At 54.1% G+C, this 26,440-nt stretch overlaps 9 protein-coding genes across 9 annotated transcripts; 4 read left to right on the forward strand and 5 right to left on the reverse strand.

The window, feature by feature from the left end:
- Nucleotides 1–216: 216 nt before the first annotated feature.
- Nucleotides 217–2,550, reverse strand: ASPACDRAFT_2337 (uncharacterized protein; the record flags this gene model as incomplete). The annotated part of the gene is made up of 5 exons (XM_020199193.1): nucleotides 217–410; nucleotides 474–730; nucleotides 792–1,184; nucleotides 1,250–2,341; nucleotides 2,396–2,550. Coding segments are annotated over 5 exons (2,091 nt in total), but the record flags the coding sequence as incomplete, so codon positions are not given.
- Nucleotides 2,551–3,291: 741 nt separating this feature from the next.
- ASPACDRAFT_24323 (flavin-containing monooxygenase) lies at nucleotides 3,292–5,115 on the reverse strand (the record flags this gene model as incomplete). The annotated part of the gene is made up of 5 exons (XM_020199260.1): nucleotides 3,292–3,426; nucleotides 3,499–3,646; nucleotides 3,714–4,057; nucleotides 4,112–4,440; nucleotides 4,521–5,115. The coding sequence occupies 5 exons, from the start codon at nucleotides 5,113–5,115 to the stop codon at nucleotides 3,292–3,294; spliced, it is 1,551 nt and encodes a 516-aa protein (XP_020058949.1).
- A 402-nt stretch (nucleotides 5,116–5,517) lies between these two features.
- ASPACDRAFT_57615 (uncharacterized protein) lies at nucleotides 5,518–6,888 on the forward strand (the record flags this gene model as incomplete). Its single annotated transcript, XM_020203264.1, has 3 exons — nucleotides 5,518–5,878; nucleotides 5,948–6,058; nucleotides 6,314–6,888. The coding sequence occupies 3 exons, from the start codon at nucleotides 5,518–5,520 to the stop codon at nucleotides 6,886–6,888; spliced, it is 1,047 nt and encodes a 348-aa protein (XP_020058950.1).
- Nucleotides 6,889–7,218: 330 nt separating this feature from the next.
- Nucleotides 7,219–8,622, reverse strand: ASPACDRAFT_5211 (cytochrome P450; the record flags this gene model as incomplete). Its single annotated transcript, XM_020202576.1, has 2 exons — nucleotides 7,219–7,335; nucleotides 7,417–8,622. Coding segments are annotated over 2 exons (1,323 nt in total), but the record flags the coding sequence as incomplete, so codon positions are not given.
- A 1,999-nt stretch (nucleotides 8,623–10,621) lies between these two features.
- On the reverse strand, nucleotides 10,622–12,245 carry ASPACDRAFT_112756 (uncharacterized protein). The gene is made up of 4 exons (XM_020195668.1): nucleotides 11,821–12,245; nucleotides 11,702–11,769; nucleotides 11,140–11,615; nucleotides 10,622–11,033 (listed from the first exon to the last, which is right to left on the reverse strand). Exons 1-4 carry the CDS (start codon nucleotides 11,828–11,830, stop codon nucleotides 10,793–10,795), a joined length of 795 nt encoding a protein of 264 aa, XP_020058952.1. The 5' UTR covers nucleotides 11,831–12,245; the 3' UTR covers nucleotides 10,622–10,792.
- Nucleotides 12,246–12,487: 242 nt separating this feature from the next.
- ASPACDRAFT_57618 (uncharacterized protein) lies at nucleotides 12,488–17,293 on the forward strand (the record flags this gene model as incomplete). The annotated part of the gene is made up of 6 exons (XM_020203265.1): nucleotides 12,488–12,797; nucleotides 13,191–13,654; nucleotides 13,782–14,165; nucleotides 14,197–14,484; nucleotides 14,546–15,490; nucleotides 15,569–17,293. 6 exons carry the CDS (start codon nucleotides 12,488–12,490, stop codon nucleotides 17,291–17,293), a joined length of 4,116 nt encoding a protein of 1,371 aa, XP_020058953.1.
- A 1,188-nt stretch (nucleotides 17,294–18,481) lies between these two features.
- Nucleotides 18,482–21,731, forward strand: ASPACDRAFT_57619 (uncharacterized protein; the record flags this gene model as incomplete). Its single annotated transcript, XM_020203266.1, has 4 exons — nucleotides 18,482–18,586; nucleotides 19,017–20,444; nucleotides 20,523–21,173; nucleotides 21,354–21,731. The coding sequence occupies 4 exons, from the start codon at nucleotides 18,482–18,484 to the stop codon at nucleotides 21,729–21,731; spliced, it is 2,562 nt and encodes an 853-aa protein (XP_020058954.1).
- Nucleotides 21,732–22,443: 712 nt separating this feature from the next.
- ASPACDRAFT_50167 (uncharacterized protein) lies at nucleotides 22,444–23,896 on the reverse strand (the record flags this gene model as incomplete). The annotated part of the gene is made up of 6 exons (XM_020202324.1): nucleotides 22,444–22,822; nucleotides 22,882–22,912; nucleotides 22,964–23,031; nucleotides 23,101–23,218; nucleotides 23,291–23,663; nucleotides 23,729–23,896. The coding sequence occupies 6 exons, from the start codon at nucleotides 23,894–23,896 to the stop codon at nucleotides 22,444–22,446; spliced, it is 1,137 nt and encodes a 378-aa protein (XP_020058955.1).
- Nucleotides 23,897–24,831: 935 nt separating this feature from the next.
- ASPACDRAFT_50168 (uncharacterized protein) lies at nucleotides 24,832–26,421 on the forward strand (the record flags this gene model as incomplete). The annotated part of the gene is made up of 5 exons (XM_020202325.1): nucleotides 24,832–25,077; nucleotides 25,147–25,279; nucleotides 25,337–25,460; nucleotides 25,539–26,008; nucleotides 26,108–26,421. 5 exons carry the CDS (start codon nucleotides 24,832–24,834, stop codon nucleotides 26,419–26,421), a joined length of 1,287 nt encoding a protein of 428 aa, XP_020058956.1.
- Between the last annotated feature and the right edge of the window lie 19 nt (nucleotides 26,422–26,440).

Consider the following 26,440-nt stretch of genomic DNA (forward strand, 5'->3'; position numbering starts at 1 on the left):
GTCTGGAATATCCACCCATGAAAAGAGACCAAGGTTTTCTGCACTCAGATTGTCATCGGCAGAGTATGAACACAGGTTCGAAGTCAGGGAGTTCCCTGGCACTTCCTCCGAGTCAGGCAAGTTCACATCTCGATTGATGGTGGGAGCGGAAGATTCCGCAACAAGTCTACTTGTGCCGTCTGCTGCGTTCACACTGGGTTCGGGCGAGGGCTGACAGCGGCTAGCGACTTGGTTGAAGGTGGTCTGCAGGAAGTGGAGAGAGGTTCGCGCCGAGTGGCTGTAAGTCGCCATGTCTCCAAGGATCCTTTCACATTTGGCCCAGCTTTCTTGGACCAGAGAGGGGCCTATCGACCGCAACAACGATGGCATCGAGTAGGACATGACTAAGACGAGTGCCGCGGTGGTTGTATCTATAGCACACATTTTCAATCAGGAAGTGAGGAAAGGAAAGGATAAATGAGGTGTCTCCTTACAAAAACCATTGTACCACCATGCACCTGTAAATGTAGTCCAGCAGGTGTCGTAGACCGCTTGAACGAGATCGACTGCGGTCATAACGCAGGTCTCGGCACATTTATCAGCAATGCAGGAGTAAAGTGTATTGTCCGTGTTTTGGGTGGGCGGGACAAGACCAGGCTCACTCCCATCGCCTTGAGCACTGTGTGAAGCCGTCTCTGAGTAGCACTGAGTGAAGATACGTCGGTAAAGCAGGAGGCGGATGTGACAGTACCTACACACTGTGAATCAGAGACTTGGGTTGGGCACGAGTCGGGGGATTCTATACTGCTCACCGTACGTGGAGAACATTCCGCTGCCGTTCCAAGATGGGGGAGGGCTCTGTGGCGCCATATGTCGACCTTGGCACGGCCCAGTCAAGATATGATGGTAAATTGGACTTGTAGACATGAAGCTGTTTCTCCAGCTCGATCACATTATCTACGTTGAAGTCTTTCGGGAGATTCGATGGTGTAGGGTCCTCCTCCGACTGGCTATTCCATGTATTATACACGTCGGATAGGATCTTCCCGAGAATTTGGTGTAGTTGTATTGACGCAACATAGAAGCTCATTTCTGATCGTGTTGCTTCGCTTTCAGGTGACTCAGAAGCGTTTAAAGAACGCGGCAGTGGAAGAAAGGCGAGATGACTAGTCATGCTGGGTCGGCCATGTGTCATGCTGACTAGGCTAGATGCATGAAACGCTGTCAGAAATGATGCGCCGAGTTAGGGATGAAATATGGGAGCACTTACATGTCGAGCATCACACAACCGTGCCATGTTCGCCGGCGCACATCACCTTCCAACGAGGTGCACGGAAAGCGACTGTCATTTTTGTGCAGGCCCAGCCCCTGCGCGATTCGACATGCCAAACCGATCGCATTCCAGCATCGACTGGGATACGGGGTGCTCTGCAGATACAGGGCGGTGAGGAGAAGCGTCTGGACTACCCCGATTGTGTTATGCTCCAGAATGTCTAGACCAATGAACCGTTTGCTACGCAGGAAAAAGGAGTGGGCGGTCGACTCTCGTTCTTGAATTGGGATCTCCGCGAAATGGCAGGCCAGCGCGAACATGGCATTCAAGGCTGCGTGAAACACAATCGATCTAGGACCTGAGTCGAACTGCCCACCCAGACCGATGTTAAGTTTCGACAATTGATTCATCGGTTCTTTCTCGGACTTCCAGAGGTTCTGGTACGCCAGTTCAAAATAAGACCGGTCAAAAAAGGGGTATATGCAAGCTACCCGGTCCCAGTAGCATTCGAGTAGCTGGTCAGCCACCGAGCGGGGGGGCAGTGTATAGTCATCCGGTCGATAGTAGGTGTTCGGAGACTCCTGGAATTCATAATTAAGAGTGCCCTGAGAGTCTGCGCCAATCGGCCCCGATGAACGTGGGGGTAGAGTCATCCGTGCGAAGCGCATGAGTGAGGCAGTGGAGGAGGAGCCATAGTACTCTTTGGCAGGTACAGCTGCAGGCGTACGCAGGCATCCGTCCGGTGCGGATATCTGGCCCATTCCCGTAACATGACCAGGGCTTTCGAAGTGAGGCGACGCAGAACTGGGGGCTTCGGAGGCGTCCGCCTCTCCTATTCCTTCATTGTGTATCATTTCTGGTACGGCGGCAGTGGGTTGTACACCACGAAGGGCACTATTAGCATGGTCGGTGCTTCCCTGTCCCCCTTGAAGCTCTCGAGACGACGCTGGAGACTGACGCTCATGTTGCGGTAGTTCTGTGGGAAGGCTCACACCCGAAGAACCCTCTTTCGTTCCAGATAGTGACACTCCAGCTCGAGTGCATGCATCTTCAAGTTCCTGGATACGTAGGTGTAGGGCGCGCATGTACCTGAGCCACTCTTTCAGCAATAGCACGAGTTCATTATCGATATCAACGACTTACTCATCTTGACTTGCAGTTCTGGCGTTATCCATGGTATATACGCAACCGCGAGCGCCATGGGGACGTCGTAGGCATGGACCACATGTGGGTTTCACGCCATCGCACCGAGTCTTCTTCTCTCGGCAAACATCGCAAGCGAGGGCGATCTTCCGACGCGACGCGCGTTGTGGTTTAGTGACTCCGCCCATTTTGGGAGGCATGCTGCAAGAAAAGAAAAGGCAAAGTACAAAGGGCTAAGTGGATAACAGGAGGCAAATCGAAGCGCGCTGTTTGACTTTCAGTTCGTGCTGGGTTGAATTGCGGGGCTGGGGAAGGATATAAGCATCAGTCAGGGGGGGTGCCGAGAACCGCGGCGCCGCGCGGAATGCAGAAAGCGCGCCCCACATCCATGGGAAAACCTGTTCGTGTGGGGGAGAGAATCAGCTCAATCCTCTGTTCTTCAAGCGAAACATTGTTGACCTCCGACTACATCAAGCTTTTCCTAAGACCCTGAATGAATATAACAATACTTCTCTTCCCACATCTTGCTTTACTGACCCGTCAATGAGGCCTTGCATTTATAGATCACGTGATTACAGGGTCCAGCCTTCTTCTGCCCCCAAAATATATAACCACGCCATGAACATAATAAACCATAATGACAACTCCGCACCGCAGCCTCGAAAGTCCCATCAAAAGAGGGCATAGTGAGGAGACAGAATCGAATTTTGCAGAAGATAAGATATAACAACACTTCAAGCACCCAACTTCTGGATCAAATCAACTGGAATGAGGTGCAAATACCGCTTTGACATCCCGAGCAGAGCTAGAAGGAGAATCAAAAGCAGGATTCGCGACGCTGACCGGTTCTTCAGACCGTTTCTTTTCTGCCACTGGATCTCTGATGTCAGTAAAATTTATAGAAAGGAAAAGACCTGCCGCCTTACCCTGATATGCCAATCCGACCACGTCGGGAACAGGCTGCGCCACCAGAAATGCGCCTGCGTCCAAGGATAAGACATCGAATTCCACTTCGATTCGTTTAGGTACCACTGATTCAACCATGGGTGTAAGCTTGCGAATACATTCATGGGCACAAGGTACTGTAGGCAGAGCACACTTACCGAAACACAACCAGCATTCCACACCCGCTTTCGGAGTGCGTCCTGCACCCAGTAGACATAGCTTCTCTCGGCTTCCTGTTTGATTTCCACAGCCGAGGCAGAGCCGCTCAGAACAGGCTTCAAGGTGCGAAGTGCATAATTGATAGAGCTGTCCGATGGATAGAAACGTCAGAAAAGAAACCCAGGAAGATGAAGGTCCAAAGGATAGTACGCACTTCTCTGCCGCCATCAAGGCCGAAGTATGGCCCGTGGCCGCATTCGGTCCAAGCAGCAGAAAGAAATTTGGGAACCCGCTCATGACGGAGCAATTGTAGGCGGACGGACCGCCATACTGGGCCCAATGCTCGCTCAGGCTCACCCGGTTGCGACCAACGATGTTCATGTATGGGGTGAAGGTATTGGTCTCGAAGCCAGTGGCAAGCACAATCACGTCGGCGGGGATGACATCTCCCTGCTTTGTTTGGATACCTTCGGGGATGATCTTGTCGATTTGGACATTGGATAGGGTGGTTTTGTCATTGTGCAGAGAGTCGAGATAGCCGCAGTCGATGATGCGCCGCTGGAGTGCATTGAAGTCAGCCATGGGACACAGTTGTTGCTGGCTGATACGAACCTTGCAGCCGACATCAAAGTCGGGGATCAGAAGATCATGATACTTGGCCGGAGCAGTAGCCCGCATGTACTTCTCCAGTTTGGCCTTGCGCTGCGCTCGCAGTCGGGCGGCTGCCTTGGTCATGGGAAAGAGAAAGTAGTCGCTTTCCGCCGCGAGGAAGATGTGCAGACGATGCAATCTCATCGTGAAGGGGATGTAACGGAAGATCCATTGCAGGAGAGGCGGGTAGGCGAAATTATGCGTCGGGGAAACCCAGTGTTTGGATCGAATGATTTGAGTCAGCGACTCCACTTTGCCAGCGATGGCAGGCACAATCTGGGCCGCTGTGCCTGTGTACGTCAGAGCAAGAAGAGGAAGTTAGCAAGAGGCCTTTGAATGGCCGTTGCATTCGGCATGAGTGTTCCCTTACAGCCGTTCCCAATGACAATCACCTTCTTCCCATCCAAGCTAACACTATGGTCCCATCGCGCGGAGTGAAAGATGGCACCACGAAACTCCTCTGATCCGGGAATCTCGCAGCGACGAGGCTTCACCAGTTGACCACTGGCAGCGAACAGGATCTGACATTCGTGAGTGAATTCGCGACCCGTCTTGACATCCCGTAAGTAGAGGAGCCATCGAGCCGCATCGTCTCTCCACACGCATTGGGTGACTTCGGTAGAGAGCACCATCTTCTCGCGGAGGTGATATTTATCCATAACACATTCATGATACTGCTTGATCTCCTGGTTGGAAGGCAACATTTTGGTCCAGTTGGCGTTCAATTCGAACGAGTAACTGTACAGCGCGCTGGGCACGTCGCAGCCGCACCCAGGGTAGGAATTGATGTACCATGTTCCCCCACTCTCGGGATGTCTATCAAAGAAACGAATATCTTCGATATTATACCATCGCTGCAGGGTCGCACCTAGGGCGACTGCTGACAATCCAGTGCCAATGCAGGCGATTTGGCTGTATGATGGTATTTCAGGCCGGAGGGGGGATAGGGGGTCTTTAGAAGCCATGTTTGATGATGCGGCAAAAGTGATGCGCTTATGGTTGTGCTAGGGGACAAAGACTAGTGCTAGAAGTAATGCCCAAAATCTGCTCAGTATATGTATGCACAGGGACTTGGGCACTATAGTATGGTGGAATAGCCTTGACCGTGCCAGGGTCAGGGCTCGAGCCGCGGCCAAACGCGACCCCGGATCATGGCCGGTTGAGTCTTCGGGATGATCCGACCATGCGGGGAACCAGTAACCAAGGTTTGGAACTACTGTTACATGTGATTGACAAAGAGACTGTGGAGTTTCGCCGATAAGACGGTCGGGATAAAAGACCAGACTCTGTAGCTGGCAGGCATTTCAGGGAGCTCTACCTTATGATCTGTTTCCTAGCACTGACCAATTCCCCATTCTAAATGCAAGATGTCAGCGAGAACGCAGCTTTCCATTGCGCAAAAATTGGGCTTAATAGCTGCCTTTGCCTTTCGGATCCCTCTATCACTAATATTCAACGTTTTCAAGACCGCGATTGGAGCTTCAGCTCGAGGATTTCCGCTTCGCCCGAGCATCCAGAATGCGTGCGCAAGAGCAATCATGGATTGCCTCCATCCCGACCAGGTTCAGGCGATTGCCCCCTCCACGACGCAAACGTACACATCCTGGATCCGTCGGAATGCGGAGCGCACCGGATTATTCCACCGGATCGACACACTGAAGGACGAGACAACTCACCTCCTCTGGCTTGGCCACAAGAAATCCGATAAGGTGATACTATTCTTTCACGGTATTGGGTCTTTTCTCTCCGTTCGAATCTGTAAATGAAAAGCGCAATCATGAAGCTTACCTCTTCAAGGAGGAGGATACGTGCTCCCACTTTCTGATGGCCATCTTGACTGGATGGCACATGTGAGGAAGAGCTGCTTGGAAGCCTCATTGGATGTCAGCGTTTGCATAGTAGAGTACTGTAAGTAGACTTTCCTTTCGCCCCTCTTAAGTGTGCCCTGGAATAACCTTTGCTTCTAATCGCCTCGCCTTTCCGTTTTAGCACTTGTTCCGGGACACCGCTATCCTACACAACTCAGACAAGCCCTTTTGGGCCTACAGCACTTGGTAGACCATGGCTACAAACTCTCCAATGTACTGTACAATCAAGAGCGTGCTTCATCGGTATTGAGACCGTTTCGTTACTTACTGAAGCCGAATCACTAGATTATACTAGGTGGAGACTCCGCCGGGGGCCACCTTTCCCTCTCGGTGCTCTCCGCGCTGATGCACCCATATCCACACACCCCTTCCGCCGCTACCACCGCCCCCTCCTCCACAGTGGGTGATCACTCCAGCCGTTTTCGAGGCTGTTTCCTCATCTCGCCCCTTTTATCCCTTGACCTCACCACACCGTCCTACCGCCAGCGCTTCAGCGTCGATGTATTATCACCCTACGTGGTTCGCACATTTGGAAAGTACCTCGTCGACCAGACTCCCTGGCACGGGGAGATCTCGCAGGGTAAAGGATGGGGGATGGCGTTGGATGTTCCGGGCAAATGGTGGGATAATTTAGGGCTGGTGGTGGACGAGCTGCTTGTTACGGCGGGCCGGGAGGAGATCTTCCGCGACCATGTGGGCCAATTTATACAGCTGATTCGGCAGCGAACCCTGGTTAACTTGGTCGCCCATATCGCAACGGACGAGGCTCATGATGCGCCCTTGATGGATTTCATGGCGCGCCGACCACCCCGGGGCACTGCCGAGATCGTCACGCGGTGGATTGTGGATGCTTTCCGGAGAGAAGATTAAATGACCGTTTGTAGGGATACCTGCATTGTACATGGATCAATGTTCTGCTTTTGTGTTTATACTACAAAGATAAGTACGCTACTGTGGCAGGGGGATACATGCTAAGATGCCAAACATGCTAAGAAGGTCAATTGCATGAACCAGTCTTGGTTCGATGAAGAGTATTGAATGGACACACACATGCTTTTAATTACTGTACCTGTATGCTTCACAGTTCTTGATTCATGGTTCATTCGCTATTCAAGTGTTAAAGATGCACACAAAAAAGCAGGTTATCTACAGATTCGTCCAAATCACTCACTTTCCCTGCGCAGTGGCCAGAACACCTTCCCGCGCCGCCTCCTCTTCGATCAACTGTACATGCCGACTACTGCGTACTGTTATTTTGACGGGAAATGGCTCTGTCGTCAGGTGATGATTGAGCTTTCTGGAATTAATTGGTCCGGCCTGTTGCAGATCCCCAAACCATTAGTTAAGAAGACAATCGTAGTTGCGAAAAACAGAATGAAGGGGCGGATATGATCTTACAGCAGCATAGTCAAAGCACATTGCCAGCCTAGCAATATTGATGAAAAGCCCGCGTTGGGCCAATCGATATCCAACACAAATGCGCCTCCCTCCGCCAAACTGCCACAGGCCATGAGCCACATCCGCTTCATGGCCATCCAGCCAACGTTCCGGCTTGAACTCTTCGGGATCCTCGCACTCATTACCCACAGGCACCTCGTTGATTACAAACCCCACCCCGGCCGGGAATGAGTAACCCTCAAACTCTAAGTCGGCTGTCAGACAGTGATCCGGAGTGAAGACGAAGATCGGCCGCCACCGCAGCAATTCCTTGATCACCCCACAGATGTACGGCATGTTTTCCATGTCTGCCAGGCAGGGCAGACGGAGTGTCCCATCTTCGCTGTTGACACAAATCCGGTCCACCTCCTCGCGCGCCTTCTGGAACTTATCCGGGTAGCAGAGCGCCGCCATGGCGAAGGTATTCAGCACCTCGCGGGTGGTGTCGCTACCAGCCTCGATCAGCTGCATCGCCACATACATGGCCTCCTGGTCGTCGCCGGTGAATTTGGTATCTTCATGCAGGAGCACATCGCGCACGAATGAGGGCGGGGCGGTACCTGCGTCAACCTGGCGGCGGATAGGCACCCACCAAGAGCGGTAGACCTCGTAGTTCCACTGGCCCAGCTTCTCCCAGGAGCGGCGCCAGGGCTGCAACACCCACTTGGGGGTCCAGCAATCCAGTTCCGGGAACCAGTCAATCCAGCTGGTGCCGATGCTGCCGACGAACCGGGTCACCACATCCTGCAGGTCAGCCAGCTCCTGGCTGGATTTGTGTAGCCGCTCACCGAGCGCGATCCGGTGGACAACCGAGTTAGCGTAGCGGTAATGGTGCGCGAACCAGCGCTGCGGCTGGTAGAGGTACTCGGCCATCATCTGCGTGCTCTCGAGCTCCTGCCAGCCGCCGTACTGCTTCAGCGCCGAACCACTCAGCAGCGCGTGCATCACCCGGCGCTTTTCCGTCCAGCCCTCCTCCGGTGACAGCAGCAAGGATCGTCCGTGTCGACTCACGATGCCGCTGGAGATGGGCATCGGAGACCGGCCGTTGGTCAGCGAGCCGCGCTTGGCGATGATTTCCGCCACGACGCGCTTGCTGTTGAGGAGGATCCATGTCTTGGTGCCCAGGTGCAGCGTCGTCATCTCGCCGTATCGCGCCATTTCGGTCACCTGGTATTCGGTTCGCACGAGTCAGTCAGTCACTCAGACTTTTATGGAGAGCAACATTCTCACTCAACTCACCGCTTTATGGTCATCATCCCGAGCGCGATTCTTCAGGAAAGGCAAGCTGCCGAGAATCGGGTATCCTTTCGGACCCGGAGGCAGGTTATATTGCTTCCCGCCGGGCCCTCGACGCTTGCCGACTGGCTTGAGTACCTCTTGGAGGATGTAAAATGAGACTGCGAGACACACAACAATCGTGCCTAGAACTTTGACTCGGGAATGTGCATCCGCCCACGAGAGTATCATGGACAACATCTTGAGAAGCTTTCTGAACAAAATGGCTCTTTGTTGAAGAAAGAATTGATCAACATTCCATTTTATTCATCAGGTCTTGTATAGAGGTAACTAGTTTCTGAGATTCACTAGATGGAAACATTTTTCAACGCACAGTACTTAGTGAATGCTGTCCGGAATGGACCCGGACACGCACGGGCCGATAACATGTCAGGACCGGGTCGTTCCCGATACGAGGAGTTACACCATTAGCCCGCATCTCGCCGCGTGATTCTGAGTATAGACGGTCCGTAATGGTTCCGGTTGCGTACCTTCTGTAATTTGTTCATCGAACCACGAGGCACAGCTTGTCTTGATTTTGTTTTTAGATTACTTTTTACCTCCATATGTCTTGACATAATACCTGGAATCCTCTATTCTGTTAAATTTAGGGTTAACAATCCGTTCAAATGTATTCAATCAATGCCCAGTACTTTTCGCAGAATTTCAGAGAAAAACGTTCCTACGCCACGGACTAGAGCATATTCATTTTAATGTATCTTTCTCCTCTCTCTCAGAAACTCAATTCCAGAGCTCTAGCGATCCTCCTACCGTTATAACTAGAATACCCGGTATGGTTCAGTAGCATATCATAATGTAAGGTCCGCGTCATACTTGACTAGTAAGTGATATTACATTTCGCCATATTGATTTGGTTGTTAGGGTTAGAAATAAAAGAACTACCTGCCCTGCATCTTTCGAGGTATTTATTTTTTCTCCTTGAACTGCGCCGGCACCAAACCGGAGGAGACATTGGAAGAAGAAAGATAGTTCACTAAAAAAGAAAGCGGATATGAAAGTGCCTGTTCACTACCGAGGAAATCCAAAGAAGGCCAGTATATGAGAACTTAGCGCCCATGCTCCAATGCGCACACAATATCTAGGCCTGCTGCCTGAGGCTCGCGCTTGGTTTCTGCTCAACCCTAACTGCCTGCTCTTCAAAGCAAGCAATGTGCCGGCGTGCGGCAACTCGCAGCAAGAGCGATCCGGTTTCTAGAAAACCAGAGAAGTTTCAAGGTTAGCACCAGAATAACGGAATTCGACTAGTCGCGGAGTTGGCAAGAGCGCTCTATTGCGGGGGCTAGGCATAACTTAATTCACGGAGCATGAAGCTCCCGGCTCAATCTGTTTCGGACCGTCCCTCGATGTCTGATTGTTATACATGTTATACAGCAAATCGGAAGTGCCGGGCGACTTTGTGTAGTTCCACAAAGGGTGGGACCCGCTGAGTCGTTCGCCTGTAGCATAACTTAACGTAATCAGAAAGCGAACCGGCACCGCGCCCACCCACAACAGCCTTCCATAAAAAGACAAAGCTTATATAGTCTATATTTTGGAAAAGATTGTGTTTAGTGAATGTCACTAACTTGAAGATAACTAATTTGATCGATGGGTGAAAGGTCTCTGTAACCTCTAGTAGCATTACGGCCGAGAGTGTTAGGGTGGGATGGATCAGGACCTGCCAGGAAGAACGTATCGAATATCTGTGAGTTGAAACACTATTATAAGATAGTATCCTTGTTATTCAAGCACATACGACCATAGGGTGTGGAAAACAGGGCTTCCCGTCCGCTCAGCCGTACTTAAGCCACACGCCGGGAGGTTAGTAGTTGGGTGGGTGACCACCAGCGAATCCCTTCTGTTGTATGTTTTTGGTTACTATTCTTTTCTTATAGTCAAAAACCAAGCCTTTGTTCACATCCCATTTCACCCTCTGATACTTTCCACCGAATTGAATGTTATCATGAACAAAAGAGGAAGAAAGAGGTCTGATTCTCAAGACCTGGTATGTTCACCAGGGGGCCTGAGCTGGAGAACCGCACCTACAACCGCCCCTCCTCAATTATCCAAGTCCAGTCAAGCAGTTGTCTCTCCTCGGTAGTACCCATTCAAATGGAATGCTCGGCGACCTCCGGGTGCCTACAGGGGGCCGACCATATGAGGCCCTATTGACCTTGTGGGTGGCGTTCGTGCTTTTCTCACTAGCACTGCAAAGGATATAGTTCTGGTACAGGCGCGCCGCAAACAAAACATCAACAAAACCAATCATAGAAAAAGTTAAACCGGTGCCTGATTCGGCGTTTCTGTAGCACAAAAGGTAAAAAGGTTAGCGCGGTGATCTCGTTCCCATGCAGCCGGCGAAGAGTTCTTCCTGGGTGGATTTGAAGGATCGAGGTGACAGTGACGTACCCCGTAAGCACACAATGAATCCAAAACCAGGTTGTATCCGACGTCCGGGACTCATCAACCATCATAACAAGCCTCCAGATACTAAACCCCGTGGCTAACCCTCCAGCGCCCAAAATTCCCAGGACACGCAGCTTCTTGCTGAAACTCATCTTAAGCGACCAGAGCATCGAAATGGGCAGGACGAGGATCCAAAAATCGCTAATCATGCTTATCGTCGCGCCGGCGATGATGACCTTCCGCTGGTCCATGCAGGTCCCATTCGTTGCTTCGAGGCCGTACCAGTATGCGGAGATGGGATTGCAGAAGAAGATCTTGATGAAGAGGGCGGGGATGTAGTACAGGAGGACGATGATTGTGCCGTAGACGAGCATCACCTTGTGTTTGTCTGGGGCGAAGAGGCGGAGCATGACGGCGAGGAGGGCAACTTTTATCACGAAGACCATGGGGACGTAGACGAGGGTTACGGCATAGGAGGCCTGCGAATGAGGGGGTGGTGTTTAGTGGTGGACTTGATGGAATTGGTTGAGCTCTCGCTTTGCTGGTTGAGGATGGTTGATGATACCTTTTGGAAATTAACCATGTCGCCCTTTGACACGTCCCATGCGTGGTAGCCACCGCCGTAGTTTCCCACTGTGATTATTAGACACTTTTGTCGCATCTAGAGAATAATGGAGTACATACGTATAATCATATTCGCACAAAACCCGACGAATAGAACCGATCGCAAGCATTAGATCGCATCAACTGATCGACTGATCCGAAGGCAAGAGCTTACCCATCCAAGAATCGTGCTCCCTTGTAGGAAAGGTTCTCAGTATAAACAGCATGCCATCAAAACAATGTAAGATCAAACTCGCAATCCTCCCAACTCTAACGCCTTCCTCAGCCTTGCCTTGACGAGGAACCGCAGCGCCACGACGATCGTCACGACGAGGAGGCAAATGACTTGCGTCACAAAATTGACTGTGTGGAGGACATCCTCTGGATTCTTGAGATCAGATACCTCGCCCGGGGGAGCCGGGATCGCTGGTTCTGAGAGATCCATGCTGTAAGATGTGGTTACAGCTTCCGTGCTACTGTCAAAGAGTCATACAGCGACGAGGGACGGACAATGGGCACGATCGCTCGTAAACATGGGCACTCGCCCAGCGGATTCCGAGGCTGTGTACCTGAGCTGGTAGGGGTGAAAAATGGTCAAGGATCCAGTTAAAGTCTTTGATCGAGGGATCGATCAGATATACATCAAAGCATAAAAGCAAACCTTCATTCCTTGGATACGAGATCCAGGCCCTGATCCTCGTCCTCCTCCTGATAAAAGCACCTTAACCCTGCCCGTCGCTGTCGAACCATGTCCGGCCGGATGGCATCTGCGATCCGCCGCTACGGCCCTCTCCTTTCGGGTATGGGGAGCGAAAGCAACGGCCGGGGGAAATGGAATCGCAATTATCGATTCACTTCGCACCGATCCGACCCGGAATGGGACGAGACAGGCAAGTTCATCCAACCTGCCAGTGTGCAGGCAGAATCTGCACCATCCCTGTCGATTGTGAAGCACCGAAAAGCTATTGGCAATCGTATTCGAGATTGCCTAGCGCAGTTGCCTGCCCTGTCATTCGACACACACGAGGCCCAGATCTGGTTCGATGAGGAGGAGCGATGTGGCCGTCTGAATTGAAGCTGTCCATGGATGCACAAGATCCGCCTCGGCTCCCGAGTGAGTGAGCGCCCAGCGTCCCCCGTCTTAGTCTTATCGCCAACTCACCCACCACGACCCACCATCCACGGGCGACTGGACAGAAGGTGGGTTGATCACCCTCCCGTCACATCATGGATCGCCGTTCCCATTGCCCAGAGGAGCTATGTATCTTCCTATCTTCCCCCTCTTCGCTTCTGAGCATCTAGCTGTCCTCCCATCTGCTTGTTACCCCCGCACGCATTCTCTTCCTTTTTCCCCTCTCCCTCCCTTGCGTTTCCTTTGCGTTGTCGCGGAAAGTCTGATCTATTTCCTTACCCTAACATCTAACACACGATGCCACACAACACGGACAAAGCCACCTACCGTCTGGGCGCAGACGTCGGTGGCACATTCACCGACGTCTACGCCCTCTCCCCCAGCGGATTCATTGCACGCGCAAAGGTCCCCACCACAATTGAAGACCAAAGCATTGGAATCGAAAACGGCATCAACCGAGTCCAAGAAACCCTCAAATCCCAGCCCGCGACGAACACCGACTTCAGCGGCAAACTCCAGTTCATCCACCACGGCACCACCGTCGCGACGAATGCTGTCCTCGAGGGTAAAGGCGCGCGAACAGGGCTGATCGTTACAGCGGGGCACAAGGATATCCTTGCCGTCCGCCGGTCGCAGATCCCCGGTGGGCTCGGGGCGTGGTTGCATTATACGCCTCCGGACCCAATTGTGCCTCTTGAAAGAGTTATTCAGTGTGTCGAGCGCATGTCTGTGGATGGGAAGATAGTGGTCCCTGTTGATGTGGATGCGCTGCGCGCGGAGGTGGTGAAGCTTTGGGGGGCTGGAGGGGGGGGGGGGGGAGAGCGAGCGGCCTGAGGCGGTCGCGATCTCGTTACTGAATTCGCACGCGAATAGCGAGCACGAGACTACCATCTCTGATCTTGTCCACGAGGTTCTGGGTGATAAGGTTACGATCATCCGCTCCAGCGACGTCCTCCGCGAAGTCGGCGAGTACGAGCGGACCGTGACGACCTGCACGAACGCGCTTGTCAAGCCTGTGGTTCAGACATATCTTAGTAACCTCCAGACCCTCCTCGCGGACGACGGAGACGTCATTCGCATTCTAAAATCCGACGGTAGACTTACGAGTCTCGAGCTTGCGGGATTATTACCCGTCAACATCCTCATGTCCGGTCCGGCAGGAGGTGTACAGGGCGTCGCAGACGTCGTGACAAGGAACACACCGTATCAGAACCTGATCACATTCGACATGGGCGGGACATCAACAGACGTCGCGCTAATCTACCAGGGAAAACCGCAGCTCCGCCGGGAAACTGTCGTCGGCGAACTGACCTTGCGCTCGCCAGCCGTGGACATCCGAAACCGTCGGAGCGGGCGGCGGCTCCATTGCAAAATACATGGCCATCTCCAAAACACTGCGTGTCGGCCCAGAGAGCGCAGGTGCGACGCCGGGACCAGCGGCGTACAACAAGGGCGGGGCCGAAGCGACCGTAACAGATGCGAATCTTGTGCTCGGATACCTACCGGATACATTGCTCGGTGGCGAATTCACGCTCAGTGCACAAGCAGCGTGGGATGCTGTCGAGGCGATCGCGAAGCAGATGAGTCTCCCTGTAACGCAGACGGCCGAGGACGTGATTGATTTTGGTGAATGAGACCATGTACGGTGCGTTGCGCCTCGTCTCGGTCGAGCAGGGGTATGATCCGAAGGATTTTGCGCTCGTTGCGTTTGGAGGTGCCGGTCCGCTACATGCGAATGCTGTTGGCAAGCTCCTTGGAGCGTGGCCGGTCATTATCCCTCCTTCTCCGGGGACGCTCTGTGCGTTGGGCGATGCGACTACACGGTTGAGTCACTCGCAGTCTTCTTCATTTATCAGCCAGCTGTCCGTAACGGCCTCGCAGGAGGTAAAGCGGCGCTTCGAGGAGCTTGAGGAGAGCTGCAGGGAAACTATGCACTCGTCAAATGCGAGCCAGGAGATCCAACTCGACATCACCTACCACATCGACCTGCGCTACCGCGGGCAGGCGCTGAATCTGACCGTTGATCTGGAGAGAGAGGAACTGTCGCTGGGCAATGATGAGTGGAGAAAGGCTATTCAGAATAAGTTCGACCAGCTACACGACCAGCAGTTCAAGTACTATCTTCCGAACTTTGAGCTCGAGCTTATGCGTCTCGAGGTTGTTGCTGTTGATGCGCGGCCGCCCATTGACTTTCCCCAGCTCAGTAGAGCTGCATCAGATAAACCACCAGCTGCTGCCCTGGTCTCGAAGAAGAAGATCGTCGTACAAGGCCAGGAGATCGAGGCTGCGCTCTGGGACCGCGAAAAGGTGAGCCAACAGGGCGTCCGCCTCGACGGGCCCTGCATCATCACCGAAACAGACAGCAACACGCTGATCCTCCCGGGCTACTACGGCGAGATCGACTCGATCGGAAACATCCTCATCCGCCCCGTCGACGAAACGACGCGAGATGACAACAAGTACCAGACCGCCGAAGCGGCGCTGCAAACTGTACAGTCCACCCCATTAATCCCAACCCTCGTCGCCTCCGCTCTGGCTTCGATCCCCGGTGAAATGGACACACTCATGCTTCGCTGCAGCATGTCTTCCGCAATTCGCGAGCAGCAGGATGAATTCAACGTGATTACCACGGCAGAGGGCAAGATGCTAGTCGGACAATTCGGCAGTTTCATCACGCAGTTTTTGCGCGCGTGAAAGGGGGCAATCGAAGAAGGGGATATGTTCATCACGAACGACACATACATGATCGAAGGCGCCGTGACGCATCTTAACGACGTCATTGTTCTTCTTCCCATCTTCCACGAGGGCAGACACCTCGGGTGGGCGTCGCAGTTCGGACACTTGACTGACGTCGGTGGAATCGTCCCGGGGAGTATGTCGATCAACGCGACATCAATCTTTGATGACGGCGTGCAAATCCCTTGCATCAAGCTGTACTCCAAGGGAATTATGAACACGGACATTGTCGACCTACTCTGCCGCAACTCCCGGCAGCCAGACTGGTACCGGTCCGACCTGATGGCCATCATCACGGCATGCCGGACGGCCGCAAGTCGCGTCTGCGAACTGGTCACGCGCTTCGGAACGGAGATCTATCTCGCAGCCTGCAATGAGCTCCTCCTGCGTAACCGCACAGCCTTGGCGAAAATAATCGAAGCGGACTTCGACCCGCAACCAACAACATTCACCGACTTCGCCGATGACGACGGCCACGGCATCGGTCCCTACGCTCTCACATGCACAACGACCAAACTCGACGGCGGTCGCCTCCTCTTCGACTGGTCCGGTACATCCCCGCAGAGCTCCCACAGCATAAACTTCTACCTGTCCGAGACCATGTTCAAGATGTTCATCGGGTACTACATGATCGCGGCAGCGGCCCCAGGGACGGTCATAAACGACGGCTTCCACGACCTGATCGACGTGTATATCCCCGAGGGAAGTGTCTTGAAGCCCGTCCGGCCCGCACCGATCTCGTGCCGCACACATATGCTCGGCCGCACCATGGACGTCATGCAAGCGCTCATCGCCAAGAAGAACCCCGCGTATGCCGCTGCCGCGGGATTCAGCGACTCGCCCCACTTCTTCTACTCCGGGTATAAGCCGGATGGAGAGTGGTATCAATTGTACCAGATTGGATTCGGCGGCGTCCCCGCGCGTCAGGCCGGGGATGGACTAGACTGCCACTGTCTCTTCCCCGCGATCAAATCCATCCCCACAGAGATTATCGAGCTGAACTACCCGCTCCGCATTGAAGCGAACGAGACTGTCCCCGATAGCGGTGGCCCGGGGTTCTCCCGCGGTGGGAATGCGCAGCGCACGCACTACCGGTTCCTCTCGCGCGGGGAGATCAGTCTCCATGATGACCGGTGGTTCACGAAGCCGTGGGGGATTCGCGGCGGGAAACCGGGCTCGAGGAGCAGGAAGGTGCTGTATCGGTTTTCGAAGTCCGAGACGGCTCCGCCCGTTGAGGTTCTGCCCTCGAAATGCGATCATGTGAGAGTTGATCCGGGGGATCTGCTTGAGTGGATTACTTGGGGTGGTGGTGGATTGGGAGACCCGCTTACGCGGCCGGCGCAAAAGGTTGCGTTGGAGGTACGGAGGAAACTTGTGACGGTTAAGGGTGCGCGGGAGAATAATGGTGTCGTCGTTGATGTTGCAACTCTTGCCCTTGATGAAAGCGAGACAGAGACTCTCCGGAAGAAACTCGCCGAAGCCCGCGAGGCAGCCGGAGGCGTGAAAGAAGGATACGACCGTGGGGGTAGCATCGAAGAACTGCGTGAGTCGTGTCTGAAAGGAACAGGCCTTGCGCCGCCGAGTCCGCAGTGGGATGTTGATCTGTACGGACCGCACGTGCGGATTCCATATGTGCAGGAGTGGTATAAGAAGATGAAGGTGGCTGGTGGGTGGAGTGGACTCTGAAAGAGTTGATAGACTAATATCCAATGAGTCTTGTATGTACGTCCACTGCTTAGTGATGAGATCATTCGTGGTGGGCTTGTTGGGCTATATATACCGTACAATGTGAGGATGTGATTAAGGCCGACCACATATGTTACTCCTGCGCCAGCCTCACCCTGGGTGATTTTCAATGAGAATCTTAGAATGTATGGAAGCCACGAATCATTAGGTCTACGATAAAGTCTTTCGCAAGGATCTGTTTGATTCAAGTATACTTCTGGTGGTTACATTGCTTCTTTCATCACAAATGCCAACAAGAAGTGAGATGCGTTTACCACCAAACGAGGGATGACCAAGATCTTGATGAGGGCACTTGTAGATAGATACGATGATCCATCCGCGCATGAGAAGCACAAGGAGGAGGTCGTTGAGATGGAGGTAAGAGTTGCTCTTTTCACTGGAAAAGCGTCGCAGCTCCCATTGCATTCATTCATTGTGAAATCAAGCCATTCGGTCCTGTTGCTGTCTTACACGGGATCCATATATATATGGTAGACTTGTTGGGCAGAGGGCAGATGGCTGTCGACAGCTCCTTGAAATTCCTGGCCACCATGATCAAGGTATTCCCACGTTTGTCTTACTGTTTCCAGTCGCTAATCGGCAAAGATCACGGGATAAACTGCTCCAGAAATATCAGACAGCATGCAAGTTGGGACTTTGGTAGAATTCATGGATACCGCACCGCAATGCTGGCTGAAATTTCGAGCCTTTGAACTACGGGCTTGTTGGTGCCCAAGGAAGACGCCAATGGAATTTCAGATTGTCATGCAGTATTCTAAGACCATAGGTCTTGCTTTTTGATCACCTGTTATCCAAGCACCATGAAATTATTTCCTAGACTGTTGATTCAAGATAACCACATGAATTGATGGCGCGGGTGCTGTTGCAAACTTCAAGTATAATATTCCCGAGTATGGAACTCAAGAGCAAAAATTACAGAATGCCTGTCACGGAAGACCTAGCAACCTCCTCCTTTTCGTGAGCAATCATCCTTTGACGAGCCAACCCCGCGAGCTCCCGTGCTTGCGGCCCAAGCCTATCCTCGATGGCGATGCGTGCAAATTGATCCTTCCACTGCTGCCATAGTTCCCTGCTCCACATGTCCTCCCGCCTCCCGACTTTCTCCCGATTCAAGCACTGCTGATACACATGGGCCCTCACTTCGGGTCGCAACAGCCACTGAGCCCCAGCGATCACTCAGCCGGCGAGCCATCTGTACCCCGAGTCTCGACGCGCGGGGTCGTCCGAGTCCGGGTACCAGCCATCGTCCGGTAAAATCCCTTCCAGTGCCCAGAGATGCGTGCAGTTAATCAGATTCCGAGCGGCGAAGCGCGCGATCGCCGCCTGGTAGTTCCGCCAGCGAAGGTCTCGATCGGTCGGCGGGGGCTGGATCGCCGGGTAGTGGCGGTAGATAAAAGCTGCATTGACATCATCTGGTAGTGAGATTCTGAACAAAAAGAGACAAAAAGAAACAAAAAGAAGGATTGCTACTAACCCTCTCCTTCGTAGCGAACCTCCGACGCCAATGCCAGGAAGTTCCCGTCCAGCGGCCACACTTCCAGTGTGGTGTAAAATTTATCCTCCTCATCATTCTCTCGCATCGGACTGATGATGTGGATCCCGTGTCGGGGAAGCGCTCTGGTATACCACCGCGACCGACGCGGTGTAATACTACACCACCAAGACTACGGCTCTCTCCGAGGGCACCGTGATTCCTCTCCTCGCGAAAGGACAAGGCGGCCGGATCTCCAGCCTTCTGTCCAGCCGACCCGCCGACGGGGATAGCAAGCTTCTAGTCAGCAGTCTGCTGTCCGTGGACGAGACCGGAAACCTGTCCCTCCTGCAGCAGGACCCTGCCTCCCAGGTGTGGCAGCAGTACCCGTTCTGGCACGCTTCCGAAGAGACAATCACTGAAGTAAAAGGATTGCTGGTCCGTCTACACACGACGGTCACCAACGATAGTGACGGGGACGCGGCCGACCTCCTCCCCGGGTGCTGGCTGCGTGTGAGCTGTTCCGGTGTTGTTCGGTGTATCGTCAACGGTCGCCACACGACTCTCTCGCCCACAGCAGAGTGGTACCAGACTGATGCCAAAGGTGACTTGAATATCCTTGTGCAGACTGACGACGCCACGATCCATCAGTTCGCCGCCGAAGCGTACCGCCCCGCGCAGAAACCATCGCAGTCGTCGGTGTCGTTGTCGTCGGCGGCAGCGGCCGAACGAGCCCTAACGGATCCGATCCTGGATCCATCCCATAAGATCCTCCCCAAGATCCAGGACATCAAAACCGGCGACCAAGTCAAGAACCTGAAGAAAGCGGATGGGACGCCATTGTTCGAGAAAACCCCCGACGATTCGGACGGTGTTGCCAAGATCTTCCAACAGCTCGTCGCCAGTGCAAATGATCTCCATGCGCAGGAGAAACAAAAGCTGCAGACCTACCACGCAGCGATTGCTTCTCCAAATAGCACAAGCCCCGTCTCTTATGGGTTCTGGTCTGATATAGGGGACGCCTTTGCTGGGGCGTGGCATTGGCTCACCTCAGTTGCGGAGGATGTCTGGCACTGGACTTGCGATGTGGTTGACGGCGTGTGGAAGTTTATCGTCAAGATCGGCGAGGAGATCTTCGAGATTGCCCTCAACACCATCACCTCGATCGTGAAGGGCGTCATCTGGGTGTTCAAGAAGATCGGCGCCGTCATCAAGGATATCATCGAGTTTATCAGTTTCTTGTTCGAATGGGGCGATATCCTTGACACAACCGACAGTATCGCCGCCGGGTTCAACGCGGCCCTGAAATACGGCAAGGAGGCGCTGGACACGGCGGACCCCGACGCGCACAAGTGGTTGGAGAACGTCCGCTCAACCATTCTGCAAAATCTCACCTCTCTGCAGTCAAACGATTACAACGGAGCGCGGCTGGGAGGCAGCAATAGCAACAAGAAGAAGACCACGGTCGCATCCAGCATGGCCGGTGATGCAGACGGCATTGCAGACGACAATGCAGACGACAATGCAGACCAGGGCACCGACGAGGATGAAGTCAATGCGGCAGTGCCCTATAACTGGTCGGCGTACTACTTCACCTACGGCGGCGGGACGACGAATGCGGTGCTACACGACGATGATACCACCACTACATTCGCGACAGGGGGCACGACCGAGGACTAACTGGTGAAGTTGTGGCAGGACGTTCAGGACGAAGTGCAAATCATCATGAAGACGGTGACGAATGTGGCCAAGGACCTGGTTGAATTCTTCAACCCGGCCAACTTCCGCGTGCGAGAGGTCATGGCCAAGGTGGGCGTGGACCTGGTCAACGGGATTATCGACGCGGTGGAGAAGCTGGCCGATATCCTGTTCGATGCCCTGAAACTGGGCATCGACCTCGTGCAGGACCTAGCGACCAAGGAGATAAATATCCCCGTGATAACGTGGCTCTGGAAGAACGTGATCGCCCGGGGCCGGCCCCTGACGCTGCTGAACTTCTGCGCACTGTTGATCGCGATCCCGACCACGGTGCTGTACAAGGCGAAGAAGAAGCGGGCGCCCCCTAAATTATCTGGACAGTTGACGAAGAGCACTTTCAGCCAGTACGTGCAGGGCCAGGGCGACGCTTCGCTCGCGGCGGATATCCGAGGGTTCAGTGTCGCCGCGGAGTCGGGTGTGCTCCTCATTGAGACAGAGTTCGACATGCTTTCGCTGGGGCTCGATGGTGCCTTCGAAGGACTCGGGCTCGAATCCATCCCCTTCGGACCGGTGGATAGCATCATGAATGTCTTTGATTCGGCGTCCCTGACCTTTGCAGCTGTGAACGGATTCACAACCTGGCCCGGGGGGGTGGCGAAGCATCCGCCGCCTCCTACTCTTCTGGACTGACCACCACCTCACTAGACACCAAACACGCCCTCAAATATGCAGTAAGTGCTAGGCCTCGTGCTACTCAACCTCATTCCCGAGTTTCTTATTACTCCCCACCCCCACTTACACAACCACCTAGAACTAACATCCAATGTCCAGGGCTGGGTCCTCAAAGGCGCCAAGTTCACCTCCGGCACCGTAGTCAAACTGGTGGGCAAGAAGATGAAGCTGGAACGACCGGTGGTCAAGCGGTGGAAGGGGACGGTCAGCGCCGTGCTGTCGGTGCCGTCGCTCTGCCTCGGGCTCACGGGCGACATCACGGACGCCACCGCGGCGGAAAAGAACGAGGTGTTGATCGTGAACGGCTTCATCGAGACTATCGCCGGGTTTGCGGGCACCTGGGGCAAAGCCGTCGCGCAGTGGAACGACGAGCTCGAGAACTATCTGATGTATATCGGGTTGGCCGTCTACCAGGTCTGCCGGGTGGTCAAGTATGGGTTGAAGGTGGAGGATTTTGCAATTGAAAAGCTGGACTGATTAGAAACTGCTGGGGAGGGTGATACGGCGGGGTGAATTGCTTAGCGTAAAGTTCAATCTCTGCTCTAATGTTTTCATCTTTGCGCCATTTTGTACCGTGCTGAAGCATGGGAAGCCTCAATTATCTGGCAGCCAGTCATGTTATCAAATCACAGAAATGAGTCCGCAGTTCTTGCCTGAGGATATAAGACACCGATCAAAGCTAGGGGATCTACTACTTGAACTAAAGCAACGCATATTTAAGCACATACGACCACAGGGTGTGGAAAATAGGGCTTCCCGTCCGCTCAGCCGTACTCAAGCCACACGCCGGGAGGTTAGTAGTTGGGTGGGTGACCACCAGCGAATCCCTTCTGTTGTATGTTTTTGTCTTTCTTTTTCCCCTCGTAGATACAAAAGGATCATGTCTGAGAATGTTGGGGATAGCCCAGTTGCTTTGTCTGTATTAGTTAGTCCTCGTGTTGTGGCCTGGAAAGGTAGTGCATTGGGTAGAAAATCCGATGCTCCTAGCACGCGTGAGTTATAGTGTGCATGCGTCAGCCTCCGCCTCAACCATCTAGGTATTACGCACCACCTCTACTGCTAGAATGGGGCTTTTGGTTGAATCGATTCCGCGAAAAGCGTTACATCAACTTACAGTTCAGCCTTCGACTATAACTATTTCGTGGACTTGAGGGCCACCACCATGCCAGCCCGTCAATCATTTCTAGGGTTACCGCCCGGCCGCCGCCGGCCCTCCTCCCGCACTTTCGGCCATCCTCTCACTGGTAGTCTCCATATCATATTCGATCACAATGTGATCCGTCCGGTGGATCTCCCACCCGGGCTTCTGTGCCGGGCCCGCGCTCGGCAGAATCTCCTCCTGGCTGTCGCGGCGCATCGAGGTCATCGTGATGGCGGTCGGGTCGAGCATTGTCGACCGGCGGGAGCGCTTGTTGGAGGGCTTCGAGCCACCAGCTCCGTAGCCGGTGGCCTTCGGGTAGGAGCGCGGGTGGCTGTAGGAGGCGAGGGAGCGCTTGCCCAGCAGGAACTCTAGGAGGGGTTGGAGGGTGGGGATGCAGGAGGCGATGATGACGAGATCAGCTTCGACACTTTGGGCGTTGGTGGGCTTAGTAATCGTCTGAGGATTAGGGGCTGGAAAGAGACGAACTTTGTCCAGAGGACGAGGGACCAACTTGCGTCTGGGGGCCTTTGGTTAGCATTTCTCTTGCGAGTCAGGGGGGCTGAGTTACAGGTTGCGTCGGAGACGTTGGCGAGGGCGTTGATGTGGGTGGTTTTGATGATGGCCGCGCAGGCGGATCTGCGAAATCTGAGGTCAGCAGCAGTAGGGACAGAGAGAAGGTTGAAGAGGGTAGGGAGCAGAGCCTACATAGCACCCATCCCCAGCGCGGCACACAACGCCAGCTTCTTATGGAGCGACATTTGCAGTTTCCAGAGAACCACGCTAGGATAGATTGCGAGGCTGAGATCGGTGAAGGCGGAAAGCGCTATCAGCCAGCGGGGAGGTTGTCTGTGTTAGTGAACAGAGGCCCTGTAACTCGATGAGGAGAGAGACACACCTCCGTTGAACGTCGCAAACCGGATAATCACACCGGAACTGCGACACGTCGCTCCTGGGACCGTCGTCCACAGAGCACGCGGCGGATCGCAGGAGGTAAAGAAGAGGATAATGTTAACAACAGCAACGGCCATCACTAGCCCAGTCAGGCCCCATAGCGCACATTGCATGCGGAAGCCTGGGACCAAGATGCGGTGGAGCAGGGCGGCTACCCCCATCTTGGGGAAGGCGAAGGAGAGGATACCGAATATCCAGCCAATATCGATAATCATATCTGCACGCTCAGTCGCGGCGTGGCCAATCGTAGAGGAATGTCTGCCGAAGCCGTGGTGGACGGCGACCGTAGCAATAATCACGTTGACTAACCCTAGGATCTGAAGTTGGAACAGAATCAGAAACCGTCCCGACATCCGCACACGGCAGTCTAAAAGGAACTCACCATCGAAACCGCAATGAGCCGATCATCCAGCCCAAACGCACGCACAATCTGGGTGCGAATGAACAATCGGGCCCATACTAGCACGGTCGCGAGGCCAGTCAGTGTCCACATCACGGCCAGCAGAACTGGACCCTTGTTCTGCTGGTCATATGCCGTGATTCCCGCCATACTGTGGAGGCGAGACTGCTCAAGGTGGCCGCGATGGGAAATCCAGAAGAAGGTAGAAAGAGGAAAGAAACAGGAGGGAGAAGCGCGACAGCAGGCAGTCTTTTTTTTTTTTTTTTATCAAATTACCGGCATGTAGCTCCATAGCCCGGTTGGGTGCCATAGTGGCATCAATTATAGGCAGTGCCTCCGAGATTGCTTCCTCCGCAGTACATGGGTCTTAATTAAATGGGCGCGTCGCCTGATATTTTCAGACAATAAGCACGAAACGATCCGTGTGGCTGGCCTCGGAACTAATTCGGAGGGGAAAACACGCAACCAGCGCCATTTAATGCAATGGACGCTAAGGAAGAAGGGATGATTTTAGCTTAATTGCTTGCTGGCTTTCAGTTTCCAGGCTTTGCTTTCCCCTGCAGTAAGTGCCCCTGACAGGTGCTCGTGGGTGTACTGTACTGTAACATGCAGTGCGATTTGCGCTCTGAAAAATAAGGAACTATGGGCTACGGGTCGAAATTGTGGAACGTGCCGCGGCCCTTCCGACCCGAAGGCAGCGGCCATGCTGCCAAAGGTCAGCCAATCTTAGGCTGGATGCCATCCGGGATCATCATTCCGGAATCCGGATTCTCCGGCAGTGGGCCCGAGTGGAGCGCATATGAGACAATATCTGCCCTACATCCAATCGGGCTTTAGAGCCTGCACTGTCACGGTCTACTAGTTCATCTGTCAATATAGACTCAAGCCGGCTAGACCAGGAGTCTCTGGTCTTCCACCTTGAGTAAGAATTAGAGCAAGACACGGGAGCCCCTCGGAGACTGTTATATATCTCCCCGCGGTGGGAAGGGAGATTGAAATGCCGCCTCCCTCCATCCTTCCTTGTGATTCCTCCCTACCTAGGTACTGTAGTCAGTCTCCGCACTTACTTCCTTCCTGCTTTCGCCATGGTCGAATCCAACGGACTTCCTGCGCCGGCCACGGTGACCAATGGTGTCGATGTCGATCGCATCGCTGTCAGCCCCATGGCCCCTGAAAAGCTTGCCAGTCTGGCCCAGAAGATCGAGTTGCTGAGCAATGCCTTCACGTCTGGCCAGGCCGACGCGCGACTCCAGCTGATGGAAGCCGCCGATGCCCTTCTAGCGGCCGTTGAGACGCCGCGCGAGACCATTTTCCGATACTGCTGGCGAAACGTGAGTTCGCCGCCCTCCCACCGCCCGTACCTGTCTCCCCTAGACAGAGCTGACGGGGTAGTCCACTAGACTACCGGCTTCGCCGTGATCGAGACAGCCATCGACCTCGGAATCTTCCCATATCTGTCGAACAATGACCGGCCGATGTCCGTGGCCGAACTGGCGACAGCCACCGGCGCTGACATCGTCCTGCTACGTGGGCGCCTACTCCCCAATTTGCCTCTTCCGCACCACTAATCCTTGTCGCAACCTCTCCTAGAACGAATCATGAAGCAACTCAATGCCATTCACGCTGTCACCGAAACTGGTAAAGATGAATACACTAGCAACAACTTCTCACGTACGCTCGCCTACACCCGCTACGCCGATGCCTTCCCCATGATGTATGCTTTCCCCCAGTATCCTCCCTCCCATTACCTGGGGTCTCCAAAGACGGCATTCAACTAAACCTAAGCCTATAGAACCCGGGCTACCGGGCGCGCCATCACCGCGATCCCGGAGTTTCTCCGTAAAACAAGCTATCGCGACCCGGCCAACGGCCTCGACTGCCCCTTCCAACTCGGCTACAACACCCAAGCCGCCTTCTTCGAATTCGTGGGCCAACACCCGGTGCTCAGCGCCCAATTCAACAATCTCATGTCCATCTACCATCAAGGCCGCGCCAGCTGGATGGACCCGGGCTTCTACCCGGTCGAGCAGCGCCTCCTGGTCGACACGACGACGACAGACCCCGCCGACAGTATCCTGCTGGTAGACGTAGGCGGCGGCAAGGGCCACGACCTGGCCGAGTTCCGCGCCAAGTGGCCCAGCTCCCCTGGGCGATTGATCCTGCAGGACCAGCCCGCCGTCCTGGCCGAGGTGGTGGGAAGCCAGCTGCACGAGTCGATCGAGTGCATGCCGCATGATTTCTTCACCGAGCAGCCTTGTAAAGGTACCTCCTCTTTTGCTCCTTCCCTTGTTCTTTTACTGCAATCCAAGGGGGCAAAAAGCCCAACGAAAAGCAGAGGCTAACGCCCAATCATTAAAATAGGTGCAAGAGCCTACTTCCTCCACTCGGTGCTGCACGACTGGCCCGACGCGATCTGCCAGAAGATCCTGGCCCCGCTGCGCGCCGCCATGACGCCCGGGTACAGCCGGCTGCTGATCAACGAGAACGTGATCCCGGACCGCGGCGCGCAGTGGCAGGCGACGGGGCTGGACTTCGTCATGCTGGCGGACTTTGCGGGCGCGGAGCGCACCGAATCGCAGTGGACGCGTCTCCTGCACGAGGCCGGGTTCCGCATCCTGCGCATCTGGGCGGCGGATCGGTGGTCGGAGAGCTTGATCGAGTGCGAGGTGGCATGAGGGCTGCTTAGTTTATCGA

This window comes from Aspergillus aculeatus, assembly GCF_001890905.1.
Source record: "Aspergillus aculeatus ATCC 16872 unplaced genomic scaffold ASPACscaffold_3, whole genome shotgun sequence".
NCBI lineage: Eukaryota > Fungi > Ascomycota > Eurotiomycetes > Eurotiales > Aspergillaceae > Aspergillus > Aspergillus aculeatus.